General features: G+C 38.0%; 1 protein-coding gene across 1 annotated transcript in view; it reads left to right on the top strand.

The window, feature by feature from the left end:
• Positions 1-27493, top strand: part of SYNE1 (spectrin repeat containing nuclear envelope protein 1) — a 451782-nt gene that overhangs the window by 169221 nt on the left and 255068 nt on the right. Inside the window, exons 33-46 of the mRNA XM_067011034.1 lie at positions 203-363; positions 2360-2510; positions 5702-5929; positions 6313-6411; positions 7883-8070; positions 8460-8583; positions 10850-11016; positions 13708-13861; positions 15780-16408; positions 18854-19033; positions 20444-20594; positions 20915-21073; positions 22276-22458; positions 25409-25510. Coding sequence (XP_066867135.1) covers positions 203-363; positions 2360-2510; positions 5702-5929; positions 6313-6411; positions 7883-8070; positions 8460-8583; positions 10850-11016; positions 13708-13861; positions 15780-16408; positions 18854-19033; positions 20444-20594; positions 20915-21073; positions 22276-22458; positions 25409-25510 — 2676 coding nt within the window. The remainder of the gene's footprint in view (positions 1-202; positions 364-2359; positions 2511-5701; positions 5930-6312; positions 6412-7882; positions 8071-8459; positions 8584-10849; positions 11017-13707; positions 13862-15779; positions 16409-18853; positions 19034-20443; positions 20595-20914; positions 21074-22275; positions 22459-25408; positions 25511-27493) is intronic.

The following is a 27493-nucleotide window of genomic DNA, read 5'->3' as shown; positions in this document are numbered from 1 at the left end:
AATTTAACAAAGTGTCTATCTTGGCCATAATGAAAAAAAGTCTGTTTTATTACTAAGACTATTATATGCCAATATTCTTACATGTTTGCATCTATCTATTTATCTATCCATCTATTCTGGGGGAGACTGCAGTATGTGAAGTTGATTTGAGGGCAGAGTTTAATAGAAGATATTGTCCTAACAATTATAATATCTTTTTTAGGAGTTTTCTAAACGAACAGAAGGTATTGCAGTCCAGGCTGAGAATCTTGTGAAGGAAGCTTCAGAGATCCCACTTGGGCCCAAAAATAAGCAGTTACTTCAACGGCAGGCCAAGTCAATCCAAGAGCAAGTCAAAAAATTAGAAGACACACTTGAAGAAGAGTATGTGCTTGACAACTCCTAAACTTTCTTCTCTGAGATAAAGTTTCATACACTCTTTCCTGTGTATTGTATTCAAAACATTCTTTTAAAATCTCCAAGTGTCTGTGTATTTCAGCATGTTTTGAGGAAGCAACTTAACAGTTCAAAAGAAAATATCATCAATAGAGAATCCAACATCTGTAACAGAGCAGAAAAATATAAGTGATGTGGTTTTTGCATCGTAAACTGGTTCTGTTAATGAGAAAGCCATATCTATAAAATTTAAGTGGCCTTTGTACACTGGAGAAGGGAATCTCAAATAAGAACCAATATTTAAGATAATTTTTTTACTGTATTACTCTGCTGTCACCAGTTAGAGGCAAGGGTAGATTTTTGGTTGTGTAGATTCTAGGCCTAAACACATATGGCATAGACCAAGCATCTTCAACTCCAGGAAGCTCACAGAGCTTGCTTACAGTGCCTCAATATTCAAATTGTCACTGATTGTATACTATTTCCAAAAATTAATTTCAAAAATATATTTTCTTTTTAAACATTTACTGTTTAAATATCTAAAAAGAAAGAAAATAGTTTGGCCTATGGTATCCTGTTATGTACAAGATAGACACACACAAAAATTTGGAGGGGATATACATATGACCGATGTTCCTCAAAATAATATGGCTGAATGGTTCTATTATAAAGATTATTTAGTGGCACATCACCAACATGTATTGTTTTTAAGGTATAGGACATAATTTCTAGATGGGTTTTAAAATGTAAAATTTGTTTTTAATACTATTAACACCTTATAATTAATGTTGTACATTTGTCTAAACTTTAAAATTTGTTAAATAATTTATTTAAAGCAAATTGTGACTTAAACTTTTAAATATTATCCATCAAGGTAGAAATAGTAAAACTTAGAGTTTATTAGAAAGGAAGTTACTTCCATTAGAAACATCCACTTGAATCTTTATTTCATTAAAAAAATTGCAATATAATATAGCTTGAATTAACTGTACTGATGAGAGCATAGACTCATCCAGCGTATACATTTGAGGCTGCAGTATTATTGAATTTGTCAATCAATGATGCCATTGTATTTTCCTTGATGTCTTCAAGTGCCTTTTGGTAAACAGGGAAATTCCTTCTTTTTTTTTTTTTTTTTTTTTTTTTTTTAACCCAAGGACTTAACAGTTCAATGATATACTCTTAGTTTCCTAGTCGTTTTCTAAACTGAAAGCCATAATCACCCGGTTACATATGCATAACTATCACATGGTTATATGTGCATAACTAATACAAACTGGGAACGTATAATTGAAATTTTATTCACTAGATTTATTACAAATAAAGCCCAAGTTGTCTACAAGCAGTTAGGGTGCTCATGTACAAGAATTTATAAAGTCTTTCAGAATCAAGATCATACAGACATCTAAGAATAGCTGAAATTGTTATAGATAATAGATTATAGGCTCCACTCTAATAACAGAAACAGTTCCTGCACGGCAGCATGGGATTCAGATTATAAACTTTATCTTGATTCATAAAGATGTATTTTATAAAGATCTCTGAGTATAAAGCATTACTGTAGTATCTCTCCTCTAAGAGCAAAAGGGCCACGTTGACAAAAGTAGGACTGTTAAAAAAAACTGGTGCACTGGAATCTTGGTGAGAAGTTTACTAAAATAAGTTCTGGCAACTACTGGTCACGCTCACAGTTTAACAAGATTATACCTGGATTCAAACCCTTTGGACCCAGCAATATTTTGTTCAAAGCACAGTTCCATCCATAACATAGGTTAGTGCTACCTCATTCTCGGAGGAGACAGGAATACTTGAGGACTGACTAACTCAGATCAAATGTGCATTTTTTCCCCCTGTTCTAATAGTTTCAGCTTTGATGTGGTCACAAATGTCTTCACTATCTTTTCACCTGGTGATTTAAAGGAAAATGTATTGTTTTTCTCTATTAAGATACTGCATTTTATTTACTTAATTTGGTTAATTTTAGTATTAAAACCATGGAAATGGTGAAAAACAAGTGGAATCATTTTGGCACTAATTTTGAGACCCTGTCCGTCTGGATAACTGAGAAAGAAAAAGAACTCAATGACTTGGAAACTTCGTCATCTGCCATGGACACACAAATCAACCAAATTAAGGTGACCTGCTCACAAGTTACATTTATAGAACATGTCTAGATTTTAAGAGCGCCTTTCTTACATTTCATCAAATGCTATTTGTCCCCAGAACAAATCTATCATTTTGCTATGTGACTCTATTAAAATTAAATTCACACAAAATGCTGAGCTAAAAGGTCTTGATTGATACTGGGCAACACTTAATAGATGGAATTATGTATTAATATTGTCTGACTTATGCATTCAAAGTCATTATTGTGTGCAATATCATTAAAATGTTTTTATGGTTACATTATTCTTTTCCTTGATTTTGAATTAACCCCATTAGAGTGCCCTGTTGATGGATTTATACGCCATGAAATGTGTTCGTCATCTACAACCTTACTTTTTAAGAACTATTCTAAATGTCTAGCTCAAGTATCGGTGGCATTTACCCTCACCAGCCACAAGGAGGGGTTCGAGAAATTACTTTCTTCAGGTGAAGCAATCAGGTTCCATCGATCTAATGCTGGCATTTATGATGCCTTTGGGGGCATGGACTGAGATGCTCTGATATGTTATCCTCCAGTTCTAAAATAACCAAGTACATAGACTGTCATCGTCCATTTCATTCAAGTAGCTTAAGAAAAAAAATGGGCTGAAAGAAATGAATTCTGAATGTTCATTTCTCTTTCTTTTATGCTATTTTTACACAACACATTTTCACAATTCAACCGCTTCTTTTTCTAACTCAGCTCATTTTTTTGGAGTGGGAAAACCCTTTGCCATTTCATTCGATTAAATATAGTGAAATAAATACCAAGGTGAGGGAATGTTTCACATTATGACTCAGAACAAGTCATTGCCATGTGCACAGTGGGAGGGTGCAATATTGTTTAGCTAAGATTACAAGCCGTGCAGATTGCTTATCACACATCTTCTGCAGTCAAGGATACATGGAGTCTGGTGTATGCAGTCTAGCTTATGTCTTGTGTGATATACTAGGCAAAACAGATGCCCAGCCCTTAAAGAATGAAATATGTTTAATCTTTAAAACTGTTTTTAAAAGTTGCCATTTAATTCTAAGAAAACAAAGAATAGCGCATTTAAATAGTTTTGTCTCAACATTCTTCTTTCAAAAATTTTTGACATACAGCCTTTAACTTGTTTATCCTTCCTCTAATTCATTTTTCTATTTTCTTAATCCTTTATTCCAGAACTTCTGAAATATGTCAGTGATCAAATGTCATCACATTGCTTTTAAGAAACAAAATATTAAGGATTTTATTTTTAAGTATGTAAACATTCAGTTGTGGATTTCCATGCCATCAGGCTGAAATACATTTTAATATTCCAATATGGCACTTTGAAAACTATCTAAAAATGAATATGAGTATCAGGAAAAATATATTTGCTAGAAATAAGCAAAGATAGAGTTGAATACACTGTACTGTGGAGTTGGGGCTCATAGGTTCACTTTCTATTTCCAAACAGAAGACGACATAGGAAATATTCAAACTATGTTAACATTTGTCACAGTATTTTCACTTCCAACTCTTAGGATTAAAATTAATGAAGCATACATAGGAAATATTCAAAATATGTTAACATTTGTCACAGTATTTTCACTTCCAACTCTTAGGATTAAAATTAATGAAGCATTTGAGTGTTGTTGTGAAGATATTTACCTATAAGCCCATTTTTGTTCTTCATTACATGCTATTCCAAATTGACTAATTTCTTATTCCTAATTAATAACTCACAAATGATAAGAACATACACTGGGTTCATCCTCCATCTTCTCTCTGTGGACTGGAAACTTTTTCTGCCACAATCCAACAATATAATTACATAGTTTGCATCTATGACTTTGTTAATGCCAAATATTACTCTAAGAACTAAGAACTTTGATCTTAACTAAGATGGTTTCACTGAGGTGTTGGAAGCACCTAGAACAACTATTAGCCCATAAAAAACTCAAAATACATTTGTTGAATTTATGAGTAATTAAAAAAAAATCTTAAAGAACAGCAAAACCAAGAAAGATTGTATTAATGCTCAAACAACAAATATCTATCAGATATACCACTATAGTCATGAATATGAAAAATAAAAACAGATAACTGATGTGTACCTGGCACTAATCTGATGCCAGCTATTTCCAAGAGTCTTATCTAAACAGAAGTTATTTCTGACTCTGTTGTCTCATCTAGACAGAAGTCACACATTTATTTTTTCTAGGGTAACAGTATTTTCTATTTAAATTATTTGAAACTGAGACTTGTCCGGATTTTTGGCTTTATTTTGATTGAATGATTTGGCTCTTTTTCTCAGAGAAATAGTTTTTCTTCTCTTATAAATAAATACACCTCTGTTTATAAGAGCCCCCCCCCAACACACGCACACACACACACACACATGCATGTGCCCACTTTCAGTACTTTCCTTGTGTTGGCTAATAGGTAAAATGTCCTCCTGCCCCAAATGGAAATCATAGTCTGTAGGCTCCTTCCTGTAGAGTCTGCAGCTCGTGAATAAAGCAGTGGTTCCCCAAGTGGATTCCCTGGGTCAGCAGCAGTGCATCACCCGGGAAGTTGTCAGAGCTGCGAAGTGGGCCCCGCCTGAGACCCAGTGAGTCTGACTCCCTGAGGTTGGAGCCAGGTGACCCTAATGTATTCCAAATTTGGAAACCATTGGCATAAAGTATAGGTGATAAATACGAAAAGACTGGGTTTAGGTAGGAGCAGAGTCAGAAAAGCTTTTAGTTTGGTAGAATATGAAATACTCAGCTTCATTTTAGGAAAATTAAATGAATGCCCATGTTAGCATTCCTAATGAGTTTGGGAACATACTACTTCCCAGACCAGTTGGTCAAAACTCTTGACTCATAGGATAAGCAGAGAATTCTCTGTACCTTCAGAGACACTGTAAGAGTTCCAGGGACATGTTCTTGCTTCACTGTGAGCAGGGGTGCCCTTTTCTCCTTCTTCTCCATCCAGCAAGCGTGACCACCACCACTTTGTATTTTTCAGACATTGTCTGCATACCTATCCTCCCCAAACGAGGTCAGGAAACACATGGTGTTTGTTTGTAGCTAGCTGCTTTCTAATGGGGCGAGTATGTTGAAATGTCAGCTAAGGAAAAATTCTGATTTTCTCTCTGTGCAGATATATTATTTCAGGAAGGCAGGCTTGCTCAGCCTCCATTGTCATTTTTCTTGTTTTAAATACTAGGTCACGATTCAGGAAATAGAAAGTAAGATCAGCAGCATTACAGGACTAGAAGAAGAAGCTCAGTCTTTTGCTCCATTTATTACCACTGGAGAATCTGCTCGAATCAAAGCCAAGTTAACACAGATAATAAGATACTGGGAAGAACTCCGAGAACATGCACAGAGTCTGGAAGGAACAATCCTGGGACATTTATCTCAGCAGCAAAAGTTTGAAGAGAATCTTAAAAAGGTAACGATTGGTCCTTGCATGCTAAAGTTACCTATTTCACGTTGCATTTTATAAATTGTCCAGAAATAATGGAATAAGGAAAAGACACAATTTGCCAGTTATTTACCAAGTTGTCAGTGATGACTGAGTTTGTAATTTATATGTAACCTTTTTTTCAGGGAATATAAACATGCCATTATATATTGTGTTCAGATAGATATTAAGTTTTAATTATATTCCTTTGAAATAGTGGAACACATTGATTTGGGGTTTTTTAAAAAATGTATTTTATCATCACACTGAACGTTATCCAAAAACGATAGGCATGCTGTTTCCCCAGTAACCTTCTCTGCCTTGATGTATGTTTTCCCCATCATCATTTTTATATATTACCAATGTTTTAGATCCAGCAGACTGTGTCTGAATTTGAAGATAAACTTGCTGATCCAATTAAAATATGTTCTTCAGCTACAGAAACATACAAAGTTCTCCAAGAACATATGGTAAAAGCCTGTTTCAACGTTTCTTTTTATTTATCTACTCAGAAATGTGATAATTCCTGCTTGAAAGGAAAACAGTAAATATTTTTATTAGAGTTAAAATTGAAAAAAATTGTATGTTACTTGAGGAGTAATATAGATCAAACATATTCACTTCATATAACACAAGAAATATAACTGTACAAATAAGTTTTCATTAAAAATGTATTTTAAAGAGTAGTCATTTAAGATATATTTCTCTCTCATAATTAGAACATGTAACTTTTTCAGATTATAGCTTTAATAAACCCTGTTACCTCTTGCCAACATTATAAAAAATTAAATGTGCAGAAAAAATATGTATATATTTGCATAGCAGATTTCAGATTCTAACCCACTACACTCAGATGTGCAAAGACTATGTCCTCACTGATCTTTTTCCCAATGGCTAGCTTTTTTGATCTGGTCCCTGAACTGGTAACCACTGTGAGATATTTTGCAAAGCAATAGATGCTTCTGGCAGAATTCAGAGGAAGGAGCAAAGCAAGAGTATCATGCACAAAGAAATACTCAATAGAAGTGTGTTAATTAATAAACCAGAAAAAATATATATATAATCCCTATTATGTGTGCATGCATGCACAAATGCAGAGAAAAGGGCCACAGTAATAGCAAACGGTTGACAAAAGCACAAGTGGAAGAGGAAGTGGAACTTATATTGTTTGAATATTTATCATAAGAATGCATTCTTGCGTTACTTATGTAATTTTTAAAAGAATAACACCCAAATGAGGAAAAGTAGGAAAATTAGATTTGATAGAATTATTTTAATAGACAACTAAGTTAACAATTGAGTACCAGAGAGGATAATATTGTATGTTTCTAATATTTGGATTTCCTAAAGCAAGTTATTTTTCTCTGTCTTGATTTTCTGATCTGTAAAATGGGGGCAAATGAAAGAACATACCTCTTACGGTTCTTATGAAGATTAAATGAGATAATATATATAATGTACATAACACAGTGCCTGCCGCATTCTCAGTTTCCCTAATCGTTATTATCATGGATTCCCGACGGCAGCTATGTCAGCCATAACTTCCCATATATTTTTAAAATAAAATTATAGCATGTTGCATGTAGCTCTTATAAATTAGGAGTAGGGTTTTTTAAAATACATTTGGTATAACATGAATAACAATTTTCACAAATTATCTAAATCCTTAAGGGAAAGTTGTAATTATTCAGATAAACAGCAACAAATTCTCATTTGGGGAATAGTCTCTCCATTCTCACCTTTGACTTCTGCATTCATGAAGTAACTTGCTTGTCACTTTCACTATGTCTTGCTGAAAATTATGGGCAGAGACATTTTTTGGAACCGTTGCTGTTTATTATGCCTTTGGGAAGACGTTTGGTGATAAAGGGTCTCAAAGAAAAACTTAGGTCGCCTTTCTTGATGCTGTGCGTTCATGGAACTCTTTTGCTCTCGCATCAGGATCTCTGTCAGGCCCTGGAGTCACTGACCAGCACGGTGGCTGCCCTCTCAGCCAGCGCCCGCAAGGTCTTTAACAGAGACTCCTCCATCCAGGAGGCTGCTGCCCTGAAGCAGAATTATGAGCGTTTGCTGTGTCAGACTAAGGAGAGACAGACTGTGCTCGAGAAGCTGCTGGCCCACTGGCAGAGGTGAGCAGCCTTCCTTCTCCACTTGGCAGCCAGGATTTCAATAACTACTCCTAAATAGGAAATTCTGGACTTTAAATGATGGGAAATGATCATCCCACATGCAAAACTCATGTGCCTACCATGGGAAGACATTGATTTGCATTATAAGGTGAAGATCCCTGGTTGTGGAGGGGACGTATGAGTATCTTTACACATCGCACACATCTGAACACATGGGCAAGTTCATACACAAACATGAAAGGAGTGGTTTTTTTCACCTTCACGTCTAGAAAAAGACAACAAACACTGTGGTATTTTTATAATGGTTACTGTTGAACCCCTCAACTTCAGAAAAGTTTTCAAGTATGATAATTTTGCATGAATTTGTTTCTTATCTCTGCTTTGTGTAGGCTAGAGAAAGAACTGTCTACCTTTTTGACTTGGTTAGAGCGATGTGAAGCTATAGCCAGTTCCCCAGAAGCCAACATTTGTGCTGACAGAGTCAAGGTGGAGAATGAACTTCAGTTAATACAGGCAAGTTCAAGGAAGTGAGAGGAAAATGAAATGCTCTTTGTTCTGGTTGCATTGTAAAACAAAATCAAGTACGAAATCCTTTCTGCAGTTTAACTTCTTGTTTTCGTTTCATGATCCTGCAAAGAAGAGCAGCCCCGACCTGAAAGACAAAGTCATGGTGAACTTTGTGATGATCAGTTTCCATGATGTCTTAGAAAATCCTGTAACATAATGTCTGGTGCTTGAATACAAATTATCTGGCAGGGGAGTTGAAGGAGAAATGGGTAGAAACATCGATGAAACAAGGTTGACCATCAGTGAATAATTTTTGAAGTTGGGTAATAGCTGTATTCCTTCTACTTTTGCATTTGTATGAATTTTTGGTAATAAAAAAGTCACAGTAATGATTATTTTCAAGCAAGACACCAAAAAATGAATAAGCACAAATGCAGAAGATAGACAAAGAATACTAGCTTAGTACATTCTTGAAGAAGCCAACGTTTTATACTTAAAATAATCTTTAGGTATTACTGAAACTACAGACAATGTTACTGATTTCTGGAGATTAATGACTTGCTTTAAGCGATGCTATCTGTGCCAGAAAATTCAACAGGCAATATTGCTTCACAAAAGATATTTATTGTGTAACAGATTTACACCCCAACTTTCTCCCATCACCTTTTACAAAATGTTTAAGAGGAAGCTAAGTTCTTTTGCTTTTCATAATTGCTTCTCTAAAAACTCCATCAGAGCATGTCTGTAGCCTCTGATCCCATTCCCCCATCTTCAGATGTTCTCCTACCTTGACTTTGAGGGTTTCTCACACTCTTGGTTCTCCTGCCTTTCTAGTTTATCAAACACCAATGTTCTGCATTAATCTCCCAAAAAGTCCCTGCTCAGAAACCGCCAGTGACTGTACTGCCTGAGGATAAAGGACAATCCTCAGTCCACCGTCCAGTGTTTATCTTCTTATAAATGCAATGTGAGCTGTTCTAAGAAGGGAAGTCATAGCTCCTTTTCTTAAAAAATGATACAAAGATATCTGCCCATATAAAACTGTATTCCTGGACTTCCCTGGTGGCGCAGTGGTTAAGAATCCTCCTGCCAATGCAGGGGAGACGGGTTCGAGCCCCGGTCCAGGAAGATTCCACGTGCCGCGGAGCACCTAAGCCCATGTGCCACAACTACTGAGCCTGTGCTCTAGAGCCCGTGAGCCACAGCTGTGGAAGCTTGCGCACCTAGAGCTCAGGCTCTGCAACAAGAGAAGCCACCGCAATGAGAAGCCCGCGCACCACAACGAAGGGTAGCCCCCGCTCGCTGCAACTAGAGAAAGCCCGCGCGCAGCAACAAAGACACAAAGCAGCCATAAATAAATCAGTAAATCAATAAATAAACAACACACAACTGTATTTCTCTGTGTGGAAAACAGTGCTATACAAATTAGAGGACCAAGATTGGCCCCCATCCAGGCACTGTGTCAGCCAAGCTGCCTCCCTACCATGGTCTGAACATTCCTTGTACATTCCCACCTCCTGGCCTGTGTCTTCATCCTGCTCAGCCTAAGTCCTGGTTCTGCTCTGAGGTCTTTCCTGTTGTCCATAGGCTGTGTACTCCTTCCTCCGATACCTGTAGCAATTTTGCTTGTATCACACATGTGGTCTCACTAGGGAGGGGAAAGAAAACATTTTGACAAGCATCAACTATGTGCCGTGCTACAACTATCTATATAGTGCTTATCTTTTATCTCTTATTAGGTAGGAACCGCAGCTTTTATGCACCACTCACATCACCTAAGAGATTCATTGCCTGATTTAAAAATAGGTACTTCTGTTGCACGAAAGTAAAATGAAGACCCTTTAAGTTCCCTGGTTTGGCCTAATGTCGTCTCTAAACAGAGAGACACACTGTGTTCCCAGTGCCCAGAATTGTATCTCTGTCATTGTTAGATATGCTTTGTTGTTCTTCAGCATCCGTTTTTCTTTGATTCTTTTCACCTACTCAGTTTCTTTATTCTGAAAGAAATTCTACAGCTTCTAAATTTGCCCAACTTAATATAACCCAGGCACTGGGAAACTAATGCAGGTTTCAGAAGCATTTTTAATGTTGCATTAGAGGTTAAGTGGATCCATTTCTAAATCAAGGGATAAAAACCCTTTTTAGCCTGCTCCCAATGACTTCTGTTTTGCAAGAACACAAAGCCTTTAGATAGCAACCAACTGTGTCACGTGATCCTTCCTGGTCAGTCTCATTGGGATGAGATCTGTAACCCATTCTGTTTTTTTCTCAGGGGCTGCAAAATGAAATTGTATCCCAGGCCTCAAACTACAGCAACCTATTGCAACTAAAGGAATCCCTGTTCTCAGTGGCCTCCAAAGATGATGTGAAAATGATGAAACTACATTTGGAGCATCTGGATGAGAGATGGAGAGATCTGCCTCAGATAATTAGCAAAAGGTTTGGTTTCAAAAAAAGCTTCTAGTAGTGTTCATTTTTTTAAATGGTGAGCATATACATTAAGAAAGCCTCGGGGCTTCCCTGGTGGCGCAGTGGTTGAGAGTCCGCCTGCCGATGCAGGAGACACGGGTTCGTGCCCTGGTCCGGGAAGATCCCACATGCCGCGGAGCAACTAAGCCCGTGAGCCATGGCCGCTAGGCCTGCGCGTCCGGAGCCTGTGCTCCGCAACGGGAGAGGCCACAATAATGAGAGGCCCGCATACCACAAAAAAAAAAAAAAAAAAAAAAAAAAAAAAAGAAAGCCTAGCTTTGTTTACTTTTATTTAACCCAATTATTCAGGGCATAATTATAGAAGGGAAGAAAACTACTTTATTCGTCATTTTAAAAATCAAAGTGCTTAATAATTAGTATTTCTAATGAACCTCAATTCAAAATTTTAGTCTTGCAATCAGGGCAAATGATCAAATTAGCTGAACGATATTGAAGAGCATACATAGGATTACTCGGCTTTGTATTATTACTGCCCAAGCTGTTTATGTAGAGGAGAAAAAAGGTAATTAAAATTTTGCCTCACATGGTACTTCTCAACAGAGGATATGTATTTTTTTTCCATTTCATTCCTATATAGATCTTTGTAGACAGCAGGGAAATTATTATTATATTAAAAGACAAAAATGGATTAAATGTTAATTGACTAGATGGTTAACAATTGACATTTATACCTTTCTAAGAAGCCAGAAAACAAAATTTTGACTGAAATTGGTATTGATTGCCCATGTAATCTTGAATAAGGCATTTAACCTTTCTCGTCAATTTTTAATTTACTTATTCAGCAAATATTTACTGAGTTTTTACAATGAGTAGTGCGCTCTTCTGAGCACTGGGGTTATAGCAACAGTAAACAGAGTTCTGCTCTTTACCTCCGTGGAACTTGTCTTTGTTCCATTCATTTGTCCCAAATGAACGTCTGTTCATTCATTTACTCAGTTAGCAAATGTTTATTGGGTACCTGTTGAGTCCAAGTCACCGTATCAGAAATTGAAACCGTAAAAATAAATAAAACCTGACCTCAACTATTTTAGAGATCAGCATGGGAATAACAAGAAATCCAATGAGAGGTGAGCACAGGATATTATGGGAACAAAAAGAAAGGACGTTTGAATGCGTTCATGAAAGGCTGACAAAAGGTTTTGGTGCCAAACTCTTGAAAGATGAGTAATTTTTTGCAAAATAGAGGAGGATCTGCTTTCTGCCTCTCTCCCAGAGGGAAAGTAAAGGGTTTTAAAATCATACAAATGTATAAAAGCATTAGAAATATAGTATATGCGGGCTTCCCTGGTGGCGCAGTGGTTGTGAGTCCGCCTGCCGGTGCAGGGGACGCGGGTTCGTGCCCCGGTCCGGGAAGATCCCACATGCCGCGGAGCGGCTGGGCCCGTGAGCCATGGCCGCTGCGCCTGCGCGTCCGGAGCCTGTGCTCCGCAGCGGGAGAGGCCACGGCGGTGAGAGGCCCGCATACCGCAAAAAAAAAGAAAAAAAAATATATAGTATATGCTTGTAAAAGTAATGTGTAGAAGGTTTTGTCAGGATTAAAACATGAAAATCTAGTTAAAAAGCTGAACTTTGGATATGAGCCATTGTAACAAATATTAATATTTGATTAAGGTATTATTCTTAATGCCAACTTTGGATTCTGACCTCACATCCCCTATTTGTTTATCAATCTAATTTATTACACAAGCACTGATTGATCCCTGACCATATCCCAGGCACCTTTCTTGGTACTAAGGATATAGCAGTAAGCAAAGCAAGTAAAGTCTAATCTCTTATTCAGTGAGGAAGAGGATAAATGTATCATTAATCACATGAATGAACAAGACTGTTTCCGGTGGTGTTCAGTAATATGAAAACAACAACATAGGGTTATATGTCAGGGACCGTAGATTGGGTGGCCAAACCACATCTCAGGGGACGTGACATCTCTTAAGATCCGGATGCTGTGTGGGAAGCAGATTCATGGTACTTTGGGAGCAAAGGATACAGGTAGAGGGAGGCAAAGGCCTCTAAGACAGTAGTGAGCTGGGATATGGGAACAGAGATGAGTGGCCCTGTGAGGCCTCGCTGTATCAGATGAGGGCACAGGAGTTGATTACGTGGGATGCTTCGTAGACCACGTAAGGAGTTTTGGAGTTTTGCCTTCCTATGTGCAACAGGAAATTGCCCCTGTGTCTAAGCTTGGCAGAGAATGTTCTGATGACATTAAGGTCATTTCTGGCTTTTACCTACAACGCGGATGGAAGGGAGGCCACGGTGGCAGGAAGGAAGCCAGTGTGGCAGCAGCTGGAGGCAAGGCGACAGATGAAGAGAGTTAGACCAGAATGTAGAAGCAGAGAGAAGAGCACAGAGTGTACCGTGATGGGGGTGCTAACATGATCAACGTAGATCAGATGTGGTGGTAAAGAAATGGAGGGATGAAGGGTGACTCGTAGGACCATCTGGGTGGCTGGTGGTCACATTAACTGAGACAGGAAAAGTGTGAGAGAAACGGGGTTTGAGAAGTAGAAAACATCAAGAGTTCTGGTCTGTCCGTGTGTGACAACACTGCTTTTGCCCTTGGTTAAGCTTATTCCAAAAATGTATCATCATTCTGTCCAGCTGTGGGGCATTTTCACTTCAACACCTTTCTGTACATAGGATTACATTTCTTCAGTCTGTGGTCGCTGAACACCAGCAATTCGATGAACTGCTGCTTTCCTTTTCTGTCTGGATTAAGCTGTTCCTCAGTGAATTACAGATGACTTCTGAGATAAGCATAATGGACCACCAAGCAGCTCGGACTCGACACAAGGTAAAGTGCATTCTTTTAAGATTGAAGACTTTATTTATAAGAGAGAGCTCTTGAATTATAAAGGGATGCAACATAAACAATAAAACACTTGACAGCAAGTTAACTTCTTATTAATATGCAAATGTTTTAATAACTGAGCATATGGGTCCAGGCAATGTGTTATACAGACAAATTCAACAGATAAAGCTACTGCAGGTAAAAGAGGCAACCACCTTAAGACACTGTTCCTTCAAAGTGGAGCAAATGATTTGTAGGGTGAAGTGATAAGAATGTTCCTTTTTTTATTTTTTATTTTAATTTTTATTTTATTTATTTTTTTTTGGCTGCTTCTAACTATTTATTTATTTTTTTTAAACATCTCTATTGGAGTATAATTGTTTTACAATAGTGTGTTAGTTTTTCCTTTACAACAAACTGAATCAGTTATAGAATGTTCCTTTTTTTAGCTTCGTTTGTTTTGTTCCAATGCTGAAAACTACTACTGAATTCCAATGCTTTAATGATAGAGTGTTTCTGAATTACTCTTTAGCCTGAAAGTTATTTAAAGTTTATGATTTATTTTCCTTATTTATCATTTATACATAATATCTATCCAGGCATCAAAAAATAAAACATTTTAAAAATCAGATACTGACCATCAAGCATTGGGAGAGTCGGAGATAAGCTACATAGTAAGCTTATAACAATATTTAATAATAAAATGCTTAATATTTATTGAGTGCTGACTCTGTGCTGGGTTTGCTAATTAGTTTTACCCAAAGGAAAAGTACTTTCTCATATATTCCTGTTAAGAGTCAGGGATGCTGTCTTACTCAATGACTTACATTTCCAAGGGATGGCTCCCTCCCCCGACCTTGACAAAGATATTCCGAGTTGTAAAGCTGGCCAGAGGTTTTAAAAAAATTTACATCGCAAAGGGGCAGACAGTAGGTTTGTAAATTTTCTAACGTAAATGCTTAAAGAAGTCCTCAAAAGTTTAGTAGTCAAGCTGAGGAGAATATTTAGGCCACTGTGGTCAAGATCAAGACAGATGATGATTTGTCTTTAACGGGAACCGTGCTGAGATCCTTGGCAAATCTCTGCTGGATTTTAAGCCAGATTTATTGAGAGCTAGCCAAACTTCCTATACAACAGGCTCACCCTGGTTAATCTACATCTGTTCGAAAAGAAGGCAGCTAAAACTTGTGCAGGTTTCTACCTGCCTTATTCACTACCTCTGAACAGGTGTTAATGTTCATCTGTTTCTTACACTCCTTCCCTACAAACTGTTAAAATTAGCTCTAATATATACATAAATATTGTAATTTGTATATAAATAAATTATTATATGTAAAATATAAATATATGTATTATATATAATAGAGCTTAGCTCTAATATATAAATAGTATAATTTGTATATAAATATATTATTATATTTACAATGTAAATATATAACATGCATTATATATAATAGAGCTAATTCCATATATTAATAATTCTAAATTAAAATTAATTAATTCTAAAATAAAACTAATTCTATATATATTTTAGTTATATTGCAAGCATATGTAGTTAAAAGAAATTGAATATTTGGAAGATTTTAAAAGATATATACATATATGTATGATGTATGTATACACACACGTATGTATATAATTATATATATCTATAATTTCTTTTAACCGTTTCTATCCACAAAGAAATTATTTTCCGTGGATTGAATTAGTTCCAAATGAGACTTATGCTTCATGTGAAATATGTAGATAAACAAAACAAAACAAAAGAAATTTTAAAAATGTTTCTACAAGATTCGCCCTAGTTGACCTTTATGTTGTCCATTGCATTTAAAATGTGTCTTGACGTCACAAATCCTGACGATATCTGTGTCGGTAAAACAGTGTATCTGGGGAATCGATAACTAACTCTCTCCTCTTCCAGGACCGCGCAGCAGAAGTAGAGAGCAAAAAGGGAGAATTGCAGAGTCTGCAGGGCCACCTAGCGAAGCTGGGCGCTCTGGGCCGCGCTGAGGACCTTCACCTGCTCCAGGGCAAGGCGGAGGACTGCTACCAGCTGTTTGAGGAGGCCAGCCAGGTCGTGGAGAGGCGGCAGCTTGCCCTCTCCCACTTGGCCGAATTCCTGCAGAGCCATGCCTCTCTGTCAGAGGTTCTCCACCGGCTGAGGCAAACAGTGGAAGCAACCCACAGCATGAATAAGAAACAGTCTGACTTATTAGAAAGGGACCTCAAGGATGCTATCCGAGATGCGAAAACATTAGAAGCTACCGCCATCAGTCTTGATGGCCTTCTTAGCAAAGCCCAATACCATCTCAAAAGAGGAGGTTCTGAGCAGAGGACTTCCTGCAGAACTACAGCTGATCATCTCTGCTTTGAATTAGAGACGATCCAGAACCTTCTGGGAACCAAGCAGAGTGAGGCAGACGCCCTGGCGGTATTGAAGAAAGCCTTCCAAGAGCAGAAAGAGGAGCTGCTGAAAAGCATCGAGGACATCGAAGAAAGGACTGACAGAGAGCGTCTGAAAGAACTAACCCGCCAAGCGCTTCAACAGAGGTGAATGAAAACTGCGTGGAAGCCGCTTGTCTTGTGTACTTTGTATTTCGTCTGGAATGAACTCTTGTGCGAAACTATGATAGTACCAGATTTAGCTACTTATTTTAAAAATATTTTGAGGGAACTTCCCTGGCGGTCCAGTGATCAGGACTCTGTACTTCCACTGCAGGGGCGCAGGTTCGATCCCTGGTCGAGATCCCGCATGCCTCGTGGCCAAAAAAAACATATTTTGAGGATAAAATTAGTGACTATTTTAACACTTAAGAAGTACTAAAATTTCCTTGTTTTCCTTAAGGACTTTCCTAAGAGGTATATATAAGCCACTCTATTTACCATAGAGTATATTGATCATATCTATTTTTAAGCAGTTTTTAACTGATAGAAGAAGGGACTTGTCTTCGGTAACAAGAATGAAAGGCAGAGGAGAAAGAAAGTGAAGTAGATTTGTATTTCTGGTGGTAAAATATGAGGTAATTTTTCCTGGTGGCTTCTAGCCTCTCGGAAAGGACTGGAGTGAGGTCCTTAGTTGAGAGTGAGTGACAGGAAGTTGTGGGGAGAAAACGTAGGGAAAAATGGGAATGAAGCCTCTGGTGCTTAGTAAGTGATAAGCTGCCCTTTGAGATTTGTATTCATTCACTTGAAGGGGAACCAAACAGCCTGGCAAAGTGGTTCTCCCCCACTACTTCTACCTGTTCGCTTAGAGGTGTGGAGAATGCAGAGAAGTGGGTTTAAGCAAAGTCGGGGTTTTGTCAGGTGAGATTAACAGAGAAGCTAGGGGGTCACAGTTATTTTTCCACAGTAAATTTGAGAAGTAATTTTTTACTATAGCGGTCTTTTCAACCTTCTTTTTCCTTCTCTGTAGAACTTCTCCCCACTCATCTTCTCAGCATCGCTTTCTCTTCCATTTTTCAGGGGGCAAAGAAACAGCAGAAATGCGTTCATGCTAAAGCGCCCATAATTGATAAAGATGATATTGACCCTACTACAGTCATTGCTGTTTGCTTCCTTTTAACCAGAATCAAACATCAAACTAAGGCTTTGGTTAGGTGATAATGACTCCTGAGGTTATATGCCTTATGGGCAATAAGCTATCTGACTAGCTTAGCAATAAATTTACAAAAGGGGATAAAATTTGGGAAGGAAAAATGGCCTCCAGAGTAAAGGTAGAAGGAGGAGCTGAGTGTGGCAAAGGAGCCAAGTGGCTCAGCCAGGAAATGAGCGGTAGGGTTGGTGCTGCACGACCCTTCCTCGCAGGCTCGGTTCCAGCAGACCAGGAGATCCTAAAATTGCCGGAGGAGGCCTGGGTTGGGCTTGAGATCCACGCCAGTACCCACAACACCGAACTCACCAAGGTTGCACAGAGGCTACGGAAAATATTGCCTGGAATCGATTGATCATTAAATCCCAGTCATGCCATACTTATGTGTTACTGGGTGACCTTGAGCAAATCACCGCTCTTCTTATAAAATGGAGATATTTTGCTAATGCCTGCTCCTAGCCGCTTTGCTTTGGGAATTAAATGGGATAACGCATATAGTCAGCACTATACCAAAATGCAAGAACTAAAAGAGTCCGTGGCTGCCTCTCTGTGACCACTTTTTTTTACAAATACTTAAATATTAATATATTAAGGACCAAAAAAACCCATGATCATTTTCTAGTGATAATCTTTTCAAAAAGTAGGTAAAGTTTTATTTTTAAATATTACTATTAATATGAGTCGAACTTCATGACACAGAAGAATTTCTTTTTTTTTTTTAATTTCTTTTTTATTTATTTTTATTTTTGGCTGTGTTGGGTCTTCGTTGCTGCGCGCGGGCTTTCTCTGGTTTCGGAGCGCGGGGGCTACTCTTCGTGGCGGTGCGCCAGCTTCTCATTACGGTGGCTTCTCTTGTTGCAGAGCACAGGCTCTAGGCACGTGGGCTTCAGTACTTGTGGCTCGCGGGCTCAGTAGTTGTGGCTCGTGGGCTCTAGAGCTCAGGCTCAGTAGTTGTGGCGCACGGGCTTAGTTGCTCTGTGGCATGTGGGATCTTCCCAGACCAGGGCTTGAACCCCTGTCCCCTGCATTGGCAGGCAGATTCTTAACCACTGCACCACCAGGGAAGTCCCCAGAAGAATTTCTTACCAATGACCTTGCAATAAGTACTCACCTACTTTACCTCCAATGTTGGCCCTAGTCAAAATTCTTATACCACCAAAGCAATATAGAAAGAGAATACAAACTTAATTGCAGTTTGAAGGTGAATAGTAAGAATGACTTAAAATGTTTTCTAAGGTAAAGTCTGAATTATGCAAAGTTAACTTTAAAAACATCTTTATCCATTGATATACATGAATTGCTGTGTTAAAAGCTTTTCTAGCTACCAATATGCATGCTTTATGGAAAGGAAATACTAGTTCACTACCTTTAGTAAATTAATGATAAAATAACATTTTAATTTGCAGGTTGAGAGTTTTCAATCAGTTAGAAGATGAATTGAATTCTCATAAGCATGAACTGTGTTGGTTGAAAGACAAAGCTAAGCAAATTGCTCAGAAAGATGTAGTCTTTGCACCTGAAATCGACAGGGAGATAAACCGCTTAGAGGTTACCTGGGATGACACCAAAAAACTAATTCATGAAAAGTAAGTAAAAAACTTCTCAGTTTTTGTTTTTAACTTTCTACTTAATTTATGACATTGGGCCATTGCCTGTTGATTTGCGTTGGTGTGATCAAGAGTTTAATATCTTTTGCCAACTTAGGTATCCTGTGTCTATTTAGTAACATTAAAAATTAAGTCCTACAGAACTTTGTTGAGGAAGTTATCTTGAGATAACAATTACATACAAAATTTGATGCTTAAAATCCAGATTTGTCAACAGTTACAAAGTGCCACCGGGAGAGTCTTAACCCCAGATTTTCTTTTTCATTTTGTTGTATTTGTTTGTAATTGAGGTATGTTTTACATATGGTAAAATTCACCCTTTTAAGTGTATACCCTTAAACTGTAGACGTTTAACAAACTCATGCAGCTGTGTAAATATCACAACTATCAAATTTCACAGTAACAGTTCTACCACCTGAAAAAATTCCCTTATGTCTCATTGTCAGCAATCCCTCCCCTCATTCCCAATCCCTGGCAACCATTGATCATCTTTCTGTCTCTGTAGTATCATCTTTTTCAGAATCACACATAAATGGATTCTTTCCGGTCTGGACAATTGTAAATAAAGCATATCTAAACACTCATGTTCAATTTTTGGTGTATACATAAGTTTTTACTACACTTGGTTAAATGCCTTCTTTTTTTTTTAAATTTAATTTTATTTATTTTTGGCTGCATTGGGTCTTCGTTGCTGCGTGCGGGCTTTCTCTAGTTGTGGCGAGCAGGGGCTACTCTTCGTTGTGGTGCGCGGGCTTCTCATTGTGGTGGCTTCTCTTGTTGCCACCTAGAGCACGGGCTCTAGGCATGCGGGCTTCAGTAGTTGTGGCACACGGGCTCAGTAGTTGTGGCTCATGGGCTCTAGAGCGCAGGCTCAGTAGTTGTGGTGCATGGGCTCAGTAGTTGTGGCTTGCAGGCTTTGTTATTCCCTGGCATGTGGGGTCTTCCCAGACCAGGGCTCGAACCTGTGTCCCCTGCATTGGCAGGCGGATTCTTAACCACTGCACCACCAGGGAAGTCCCTGTACTTTAATTGTTTAGCAGTATTTTTTGTTTGTTTTGTTTTTGGGGTTTTTTTGGGGAGGAGTGGGTTTCCTTCCTCTCAACTCACATACTGTGAAGTAATTAAATCACAGATAATTTTTTTAAAAATTTAACAGATTTTGTTTTAATGACTAGGTGGATTCTTCATTCATGGAGAACATTTTGGACATTAGGATTAAGTCAGATTAGCCAGAATGCTTTTGACATCAGTAGGTGGAAATAGGTTTTCCCTTGATTCCAGCATTTATCAGAGTACCCTTATGTAGTTATATATCAGGTCCAATCGTGGGGGAACTCTTCCCTATCCTGATACGTGACAATAAATGATGTATTTTCTTAACCATTACAGCCAGGGTCTATGCTGTGGTCTTATTGACTTAATGAGAGAGTATCAGAATTTGAAGTCAGCTGTAACTAAAGTCCTAGAAAATGCCAGCAATGTGATTGTAACCAGAACTACTTTAAAAGATCAGGAGGACCTTAAGTGGGCTTTATCAAAGGTAATAATTCAAGATGTATTTATTTTATTAGACTTTGTTAGTAGATTTGTTTTGACTCATAATGCATTCTCTATAAAACTCTTGTCAGTATATTTAGATATAGCTAAATCATGCTGACAAGCTCAACCTTTTGTTTTAGGAATACTTATATTCTGGGATTCTAGCAATTCGAGAAAATTATATATATCTGTATAGTTCATTATTACCAGTGGTTTCTGCATAAGGTCAACCATGAATTAAATTTCTTAGAGGCAAATGGTTATAAATTCTTGACGTATCTCTGGTTGTTTTATTAATTAAGGAAACATTTATGTCCACAGCATGCAACTGCCAAGAATGAAATGTGTAATAAACAGAAAGAATTGGATGATTTTACCAGTAAAGGAAAACAGTTGTTGTCTGAGCTGAAAAAAATTCACAGTGGTGATTTCATCTTGGTGAAAACAGACGTGGAAAGCACTGTGGACAAATGGCTGGATGTAAGCTCATCACCTAGGATTCTATGAATAGTTTATATATTCACAATTCTCAGTCACATTTTTGGGCAAGGATTATTCAGGAATGTGACTTCCTTTTTTAACTTTTAATGCTAAATTCCAAATGATACTCTAAAAAAATAGTGTTCACATACAATTTAGAAATAGTTAAAAATTATTTGCTTTATTTTGTTAAATCGGCAGATTTTCTAGAATTTCATTTGATAGCTTCAATCATAACATATTTATAACTCTAAATGTTTTTCTTTTCCAAACCTTGGGATCATGGATAAAATAGAAGAATAATTTATAAACATCTTCCAGAATATTAAAACAATAATGGATAATAATTTAAAGTAATTAGACTATAATCGTGCATTGAAAAGCATTGGACTTGTAGTTTACATCCTTGGCTTTTAGTTCTTGCTCTGTCATTTGCTAACTGTGTGCCCATACAACAAGTCACTCGATCTCTCTGGAACTCTACATCTCAATCCATACATATTTTACATTGTTTTCCATCTCATAATTCCTGTGATTCTGTCGCTCCCCTATTATCAATATTTAGGTTCAGAAGTTTAACCTACAGTGGATTCCCTTACTTAAAGCTAAATTACTGAAGTTAGATATTGATGTTTGCATATTATAATCAAATAATTTGGGGACTTCAGAAAACCTTATCTGCCTCCACTTTTGAAATGGTATTCTTACTATGGGAAGATTGTTAAACAGTAATACTAATAATACTTTAATCATGCAGAGTAGGTTGTTCACCTGTGCATTTACTTATTCTATAAATATGTCCAAGTCTAATTATGCACATTTTTATATCTCAGCATTACAAATAAAGGGGCTTATTGTGTCATTTTCAAAAATAAATACAGTACTGCCCTAGCTAGACTCCTATCCTGTAAAATTGAACCTTAGAGTGAGTTATATTATAGTAGACTGCAATAGACCTGTTATTGTTTTCCAGTTTACAGATGAAAATCAAAATTCAATCAGCTCTCCTAATGACAGAAATACTTTATGTAACGGTTAACATTTACTTGAGCCAGGAGCACTAGTTAGATTATAATAATTTTTGTAAAACTTTGTTTTTCAATCAGAATATGAAGGAAGCATTGACGTATTTAATACTTTGGTGGGCAAAGAGCATCCGAAAGCCTCAGATTTAATGATATGGCCTCTCTTTTCTATCCCAGCTATCAGAGAAAATTGAGGAAAACATGGACAGGCTGAGAGTAGGCCTGTCCATTTGGGATGATGTACTTACAAGTAAAGATGAGATCGCTGGATGGGCAAACAATTCTGTTCCACAGCTGACCCAAAGCATCAGCAACCTGAATAACAGCCTCAAAGCAGAAGAATTCCTGAAAGAATTTGAGGTAAAATGCCTTTACCTTCATATGTGAGCTTGTGGTACAGCATTGACCAGGGTATAAAAAATTGTGTCTTTTTTTTTTAAAGCTCATTCTTCCTTTCAAGACACATACTATACTCAATATTTTGTAATAACCTATAAGGGAAAAGAATCTGGAAAAAAATAGATATATATTTGTGTAGAACTGAATCACTTTTCTGTACACTTGAAACTAATGCCATGTTGTAAATCAACTATACTTCAATTTTAAAAAAAGAAAGAAAGAAAACAAACCACCGGAGAAAGAAAGTAAAGTTCATTCTTCCTTTCAAGACACATAATAAGTGTAATAAAACTCTTTACCGTCTTTTGCTGTTTACTTGAAAGTTGATTAGGCTATGGATAAGAGGCATTTTTTTTTTTTGCATTTTTATCATTTCTTAGTTGGGGCACTTAAAGTATTAGTAGAAAAGTAAAGATTCATAAAATCTACAATTCGTCCCATTCATCTGAGATTATGGCACCTTCCTATCGGAAAACCAAATTGAAAATTTTTGTAATCTAATGATATTTAGTATCTATTTTTTCTTCATTCAAACAAAATGTTTACTGAGTACTTACTACGGGTCCTGAACACTTAAGTTAGGTGCTGGATTCTTCCACTGCCTTTGCAGAAGTGGAAGAAAACTGGAGATTGGAGGGTCACAGATTTCCACGGAAAGTGGGCTTTTAAAGTTCTAGTGGCCAATTTATTTTAAATTCCTCTCTTAAACTCCCATTTCTGGCATTCATTTATTCTTCTGCTCATCAGATTCCCAATGAGCACCCGAAATGTGGCAGGCACTGTTTTGGGCACTGAGAATTTAATAGTAAAGCAGACAAAGTCACTACCCTTATGGTATTTACATTATTTGCATTACAATATATATCATATGTAAAATGTCAAGCGGTAAGTGGGCTATGATGAAAAATGAAGTAGGGTAAGGGGAAATAGAGTGACCAGAGGTAACCTGTTTCACAAAGCATAGGACTGACTGTGCCCCTGGTGAGGGAAGAGACTTCACATTCTGTGCTCCAGGGCCCAGTGCTGGGCCTGGCAGACATAGGGAATGTGACAGACACATGAAAGAATGACTGAAGTCCAAATAAAATGTTGTTGAATCATCTGTATTGACTATATTTACCCAAAGAACATTCTATAGATTGTTCCTATTTCTAAGAGCAAACATAAGTAGAGGGAATTATCCAGACCAAAAGTACAGTCAGGAGAGGGATCCCATAGTTTCTTTAGTTGTTACCTTTGATGTTAAATTAACATAACAGCTCAAACAGTGGCTTGTACTGGAGTACAGCTTGTACCAGCTCACAAAAGTCACTACGTTTTCAGGAATTTTGTGAGCCAGTGATAAACACAACCATTATTAAATAGTATTAAAAATTAAATTGCAAATAACTGTACCATTAAGTTGTATTAAAAATGAAAGTAATGAATTCCCCAAACTTATCACTTCCTAATTATTATTTGACAATTACAGTTCTATGGCTCTTGAGTTATTGACACTTATTATATCCATATGATGGAAATACTATAGAACGTGTACACCTGTATGGTGCTTCCAACTCCATGTTCTGTGACATCATGCTGTAGCTCAAAATGGTGGTAAATGCTACAGATCAGGGCCAGCTGTTCAACCAGCCTGGAGGATACTCCTACTACTGACCTCTGGGATCCAGGGAGCCAGTGGACCTCAGCCACGTTCATTATGTTCTGGTTCAGTCACTCACAGAGATGGGTTTTTTATGCTAGGCTCTGTGATGCACCAGCTAATAAAGTCAGTGAGCTGGATTCAGCCTGGTACCCAACAGTGTCGTGGCTGCTGCAGTGCAGGAAATGAAGTTTAGGTGCATAGGGGTGATTCCTTAATTTCCCAGGCTGCTTCTGGGGAAGGCCAATGGGCCTGGCAGGCAATTCATTAATTCTTACTGGGCAAGTAAATCACTTTCGAGATTGAAGGCATCAGGAGGTTTGTTAGTGTCTACAAAGCACCAAAATACCACATTTAAGTTGAGAGGGATACTTGATTAAAATGTTCCTTCGTGGAGCAGCCGTAGAGCACAGGGAGATCAGCTCGGTGCTTTGTGACCACCTGGAGGGGTGGGATAAGGCGGGTGGGAGGGAGACGCAAGAGGGAGGGGATATGTGGGTATGTGTATATGTGTAGCAGATTCATTTTGTTATACAGCAGCAACTAACACACCATTGTAAAGCAATTGTATTGCAATAAAGATGTTCCTTCATGGGCCCAGATAACTAATGAAGTTTCCAAGCATCTAATTTGTTCCATAATGATTCTTTGATTATTCTTTCTTCTTCTTGTGTCAGTGTTGGTGCCAAAAAAAAAAAGAAGACAAAAGTCAAAATGTTCGATGTCAATTTCCTAATTAACCTGATTTCTGATTTCTATTTAACCACCCTTTAAATTTCTATTTGAAATATTTCTTCTATATTACATATAGTCTACAGTAATTAAGAGGCACTCCTGATGTGTATTTGTTTTGAAATACTTTCTCAAGACTTCAATGCTGCCATAGTAGCCAATGATATTAATGCTAATAAATGAACGACAGTTAGTCTGTTGAAAATCCCCGCTGACTCAAGACTTCCGGTTAATGTTTAATTTTTTCCGGGAGCATTTTTTCCCGATAAAAGCGGGTGGGAAGAAAGAAAGTCCTGCATACTCCCGCACATTCCCAGTGAAAGTTAGTGGTGACATTTTTCCACGTTCACAAATAATGCAAGTCCTCAGAAAATGAAGCAGAGTTTGGGTTTTCATTTTTTGTTTTGTTTTTTTTTTTACCCTGGCTTAAAGTTGGGGCTTTTTGACAGAGTTAATGCTTGAAATTATGAAATGCCAAGTATAACATGTCACTGTTTTGATTAGTTATGTTTTTCCCCTTTGTCTTTTATTTTGCAGTCTGAAGTTAAAAAGAGAGCATTGAGATTAGAAGAACTTCATTCCAAAGTTAATGATCTTAAAGAATTAACTAAAAATCCAGAAACACCACCAGATCTTCAGGTAATCACTCAATCAAGTTTGTAATAACTCTATATACTATACACTCTCAAAAAAGTGTATATATATGTCCATATATATATATATATATACATATATACACACACACTTTATGTATTTATTTATAAAGTACATGTATATGTATATGTGCGTGTATATTCTTATTGTTAACATTGTCGTAATTCCAAGCAAGCACATAGACGTTATCAGATATGGGGGTTAAAATATTAACATTTCTAGAATTCCTTGTGCTAGTATTAATAGCATATTTCCAACTCAAATATTATAATAAGGTTAGTTCCTTTTTTCCTTGCTACATTTTGCAAGTGGTAGCATCCAACCTGCCTCATGGACCATTTTAAGCCTACACAGAAACAGAAACCACATTTACGAACATCGATACTCTTATTGACATTTTTCTAATCCATTTACTGAATAATGAATGGCGTTTGGAGGGATCACAGTCACAAGTCTCCCTTCAAGGCCCTTTAGATGGCACACATCCACAGGTACCAGGAGACAGGCCAGGCAGACCAGGTCTGACCAGGCAAACTGGGCTGCTTCAGTGAGGGACCCTGGGAGCAGCCAGCGCCGGGCTTGGGGCCAAGGGTTCTAACTCATTACTTTAAGCTCTCTATTTGTTGCTGCCCTCATTTTCTCTCTTCCTATTTCTTCTTTATCTACTGTTTCTTGCTTACAAGTCAATTTTGTTTGTTCACCGATACTTTTCCTTTGACCCAAGGCTGTGTATCTATCCATTAGTATCATTGGTGGATGATATACTTGAACCAGAAGGTTAGAAGTTTCACCTGAAGCAAGAATAGGCAAAAAGGGTGCTGATCATCCACAGAACTGGAAAGGAGAGCTTGTGCATATCAGGGGCATAAACGGGTAACGGTTGGACTTTGCCAGAGTGAAGATGGAGGCAGGGTTTTGAGAGAGAGCTTCTGTTGTTCTCTGGTTTCTCTCTTACACACACACCCCTGCCTATACTCAGGGAGGAGGTATGGGGGTGCCTGCCTCTTACCTCAAAGTGAGAAGGATTTTGACGGTACCGTCTAGAGAGCATGGTATATGCCCCCTGCAGGTGGCAGACACAGGAGTCTAGTATCTAACTCCCACCACGCAAGACCTTAAGGGTGAGAGACAGGCTGGCTGACTGCTGATGTATTTGCCAAAGGAGAAATGATTGTTTTGAGTGGCCTGCATCCCAGGGTCACCTGGGATGAAATGCCAGCCTGTGACCTCTGGCCCAGAAAAGAATTATGAAAGGAAAGGAGGAGAAGAGCATTACTTGTGTGCATCTCAGGGTACCTAAGAAGGCTTTCTGGGGGATGAACCGGCCTCGGCAGCTAGGAGTTAAAACATTGCCCACAGGCTGCACAAGGAGAAAGTGAAGAGCCAGACAGGGCTGTATTGCCTGCATCGAGGGGACGTCAGCGGGAGGTGGCAGCAGTGAGGGACGTCTCAGAAAACCCCACACACGAGGCCTGTGAGAGAAGTGAGTGTAAACTGTCACCCGGCCCTGAGAGCAGAGATGCCAGCTTCCAGCAGTTGTCACCCACCTCCTGCCGGTCCAAGCCTGCAGGGGTCAGAGGCTGTACAAAGTCAGGGAGTAGAAAGAATGTGAAGAAAGACCAAAAAAGGCCCTTGGCCTCTTTCTCCACTGGAGGCTTCCTGTTTGCAGCTGGTCTGAGCTGAGGATAGGAAAAAACATCTTAGCTTTCAGTTCAAAGTTTTGATTATTCAATGGGACTAGCTGTTCTCACTGAGGAATTGAAACTGCTTTGCAGTTGATCAGGATTATTAAGTCCTTTTATTATTATGCGTGGGGCTAGAGAAGTTCAGGGCCCTCCCCAAATCAATCAGCCAGGGAGGCGAGAAGAACTAGCCTCACCGAATATTTTAAATAGAAGACAAAAGTGACATTGCTTCATGATAAAATGCCCAAGTGGCGTTTGTTCCAAGTAGCGACTACTTCAGGGC

Source organism: Kogia breviceps, chromosome 13 (assembly GCF_026419965.1).
Source record: "Kogia breviceps isolate mKogBre1 chromosome 13, mKogBre1 haplotype 1, whole genome shotgun sequence".
Classification (NCBI taxonomy): domain Eukaryota; kingdom Metazoa; phylum Chordata; class Mammalia; order Artiodactyla; family Physeteridae; genus Kogia; species Kogia breviceps.
This window is presented reverse-complemented; position numbering and strand designations above follow the sequence as displayed.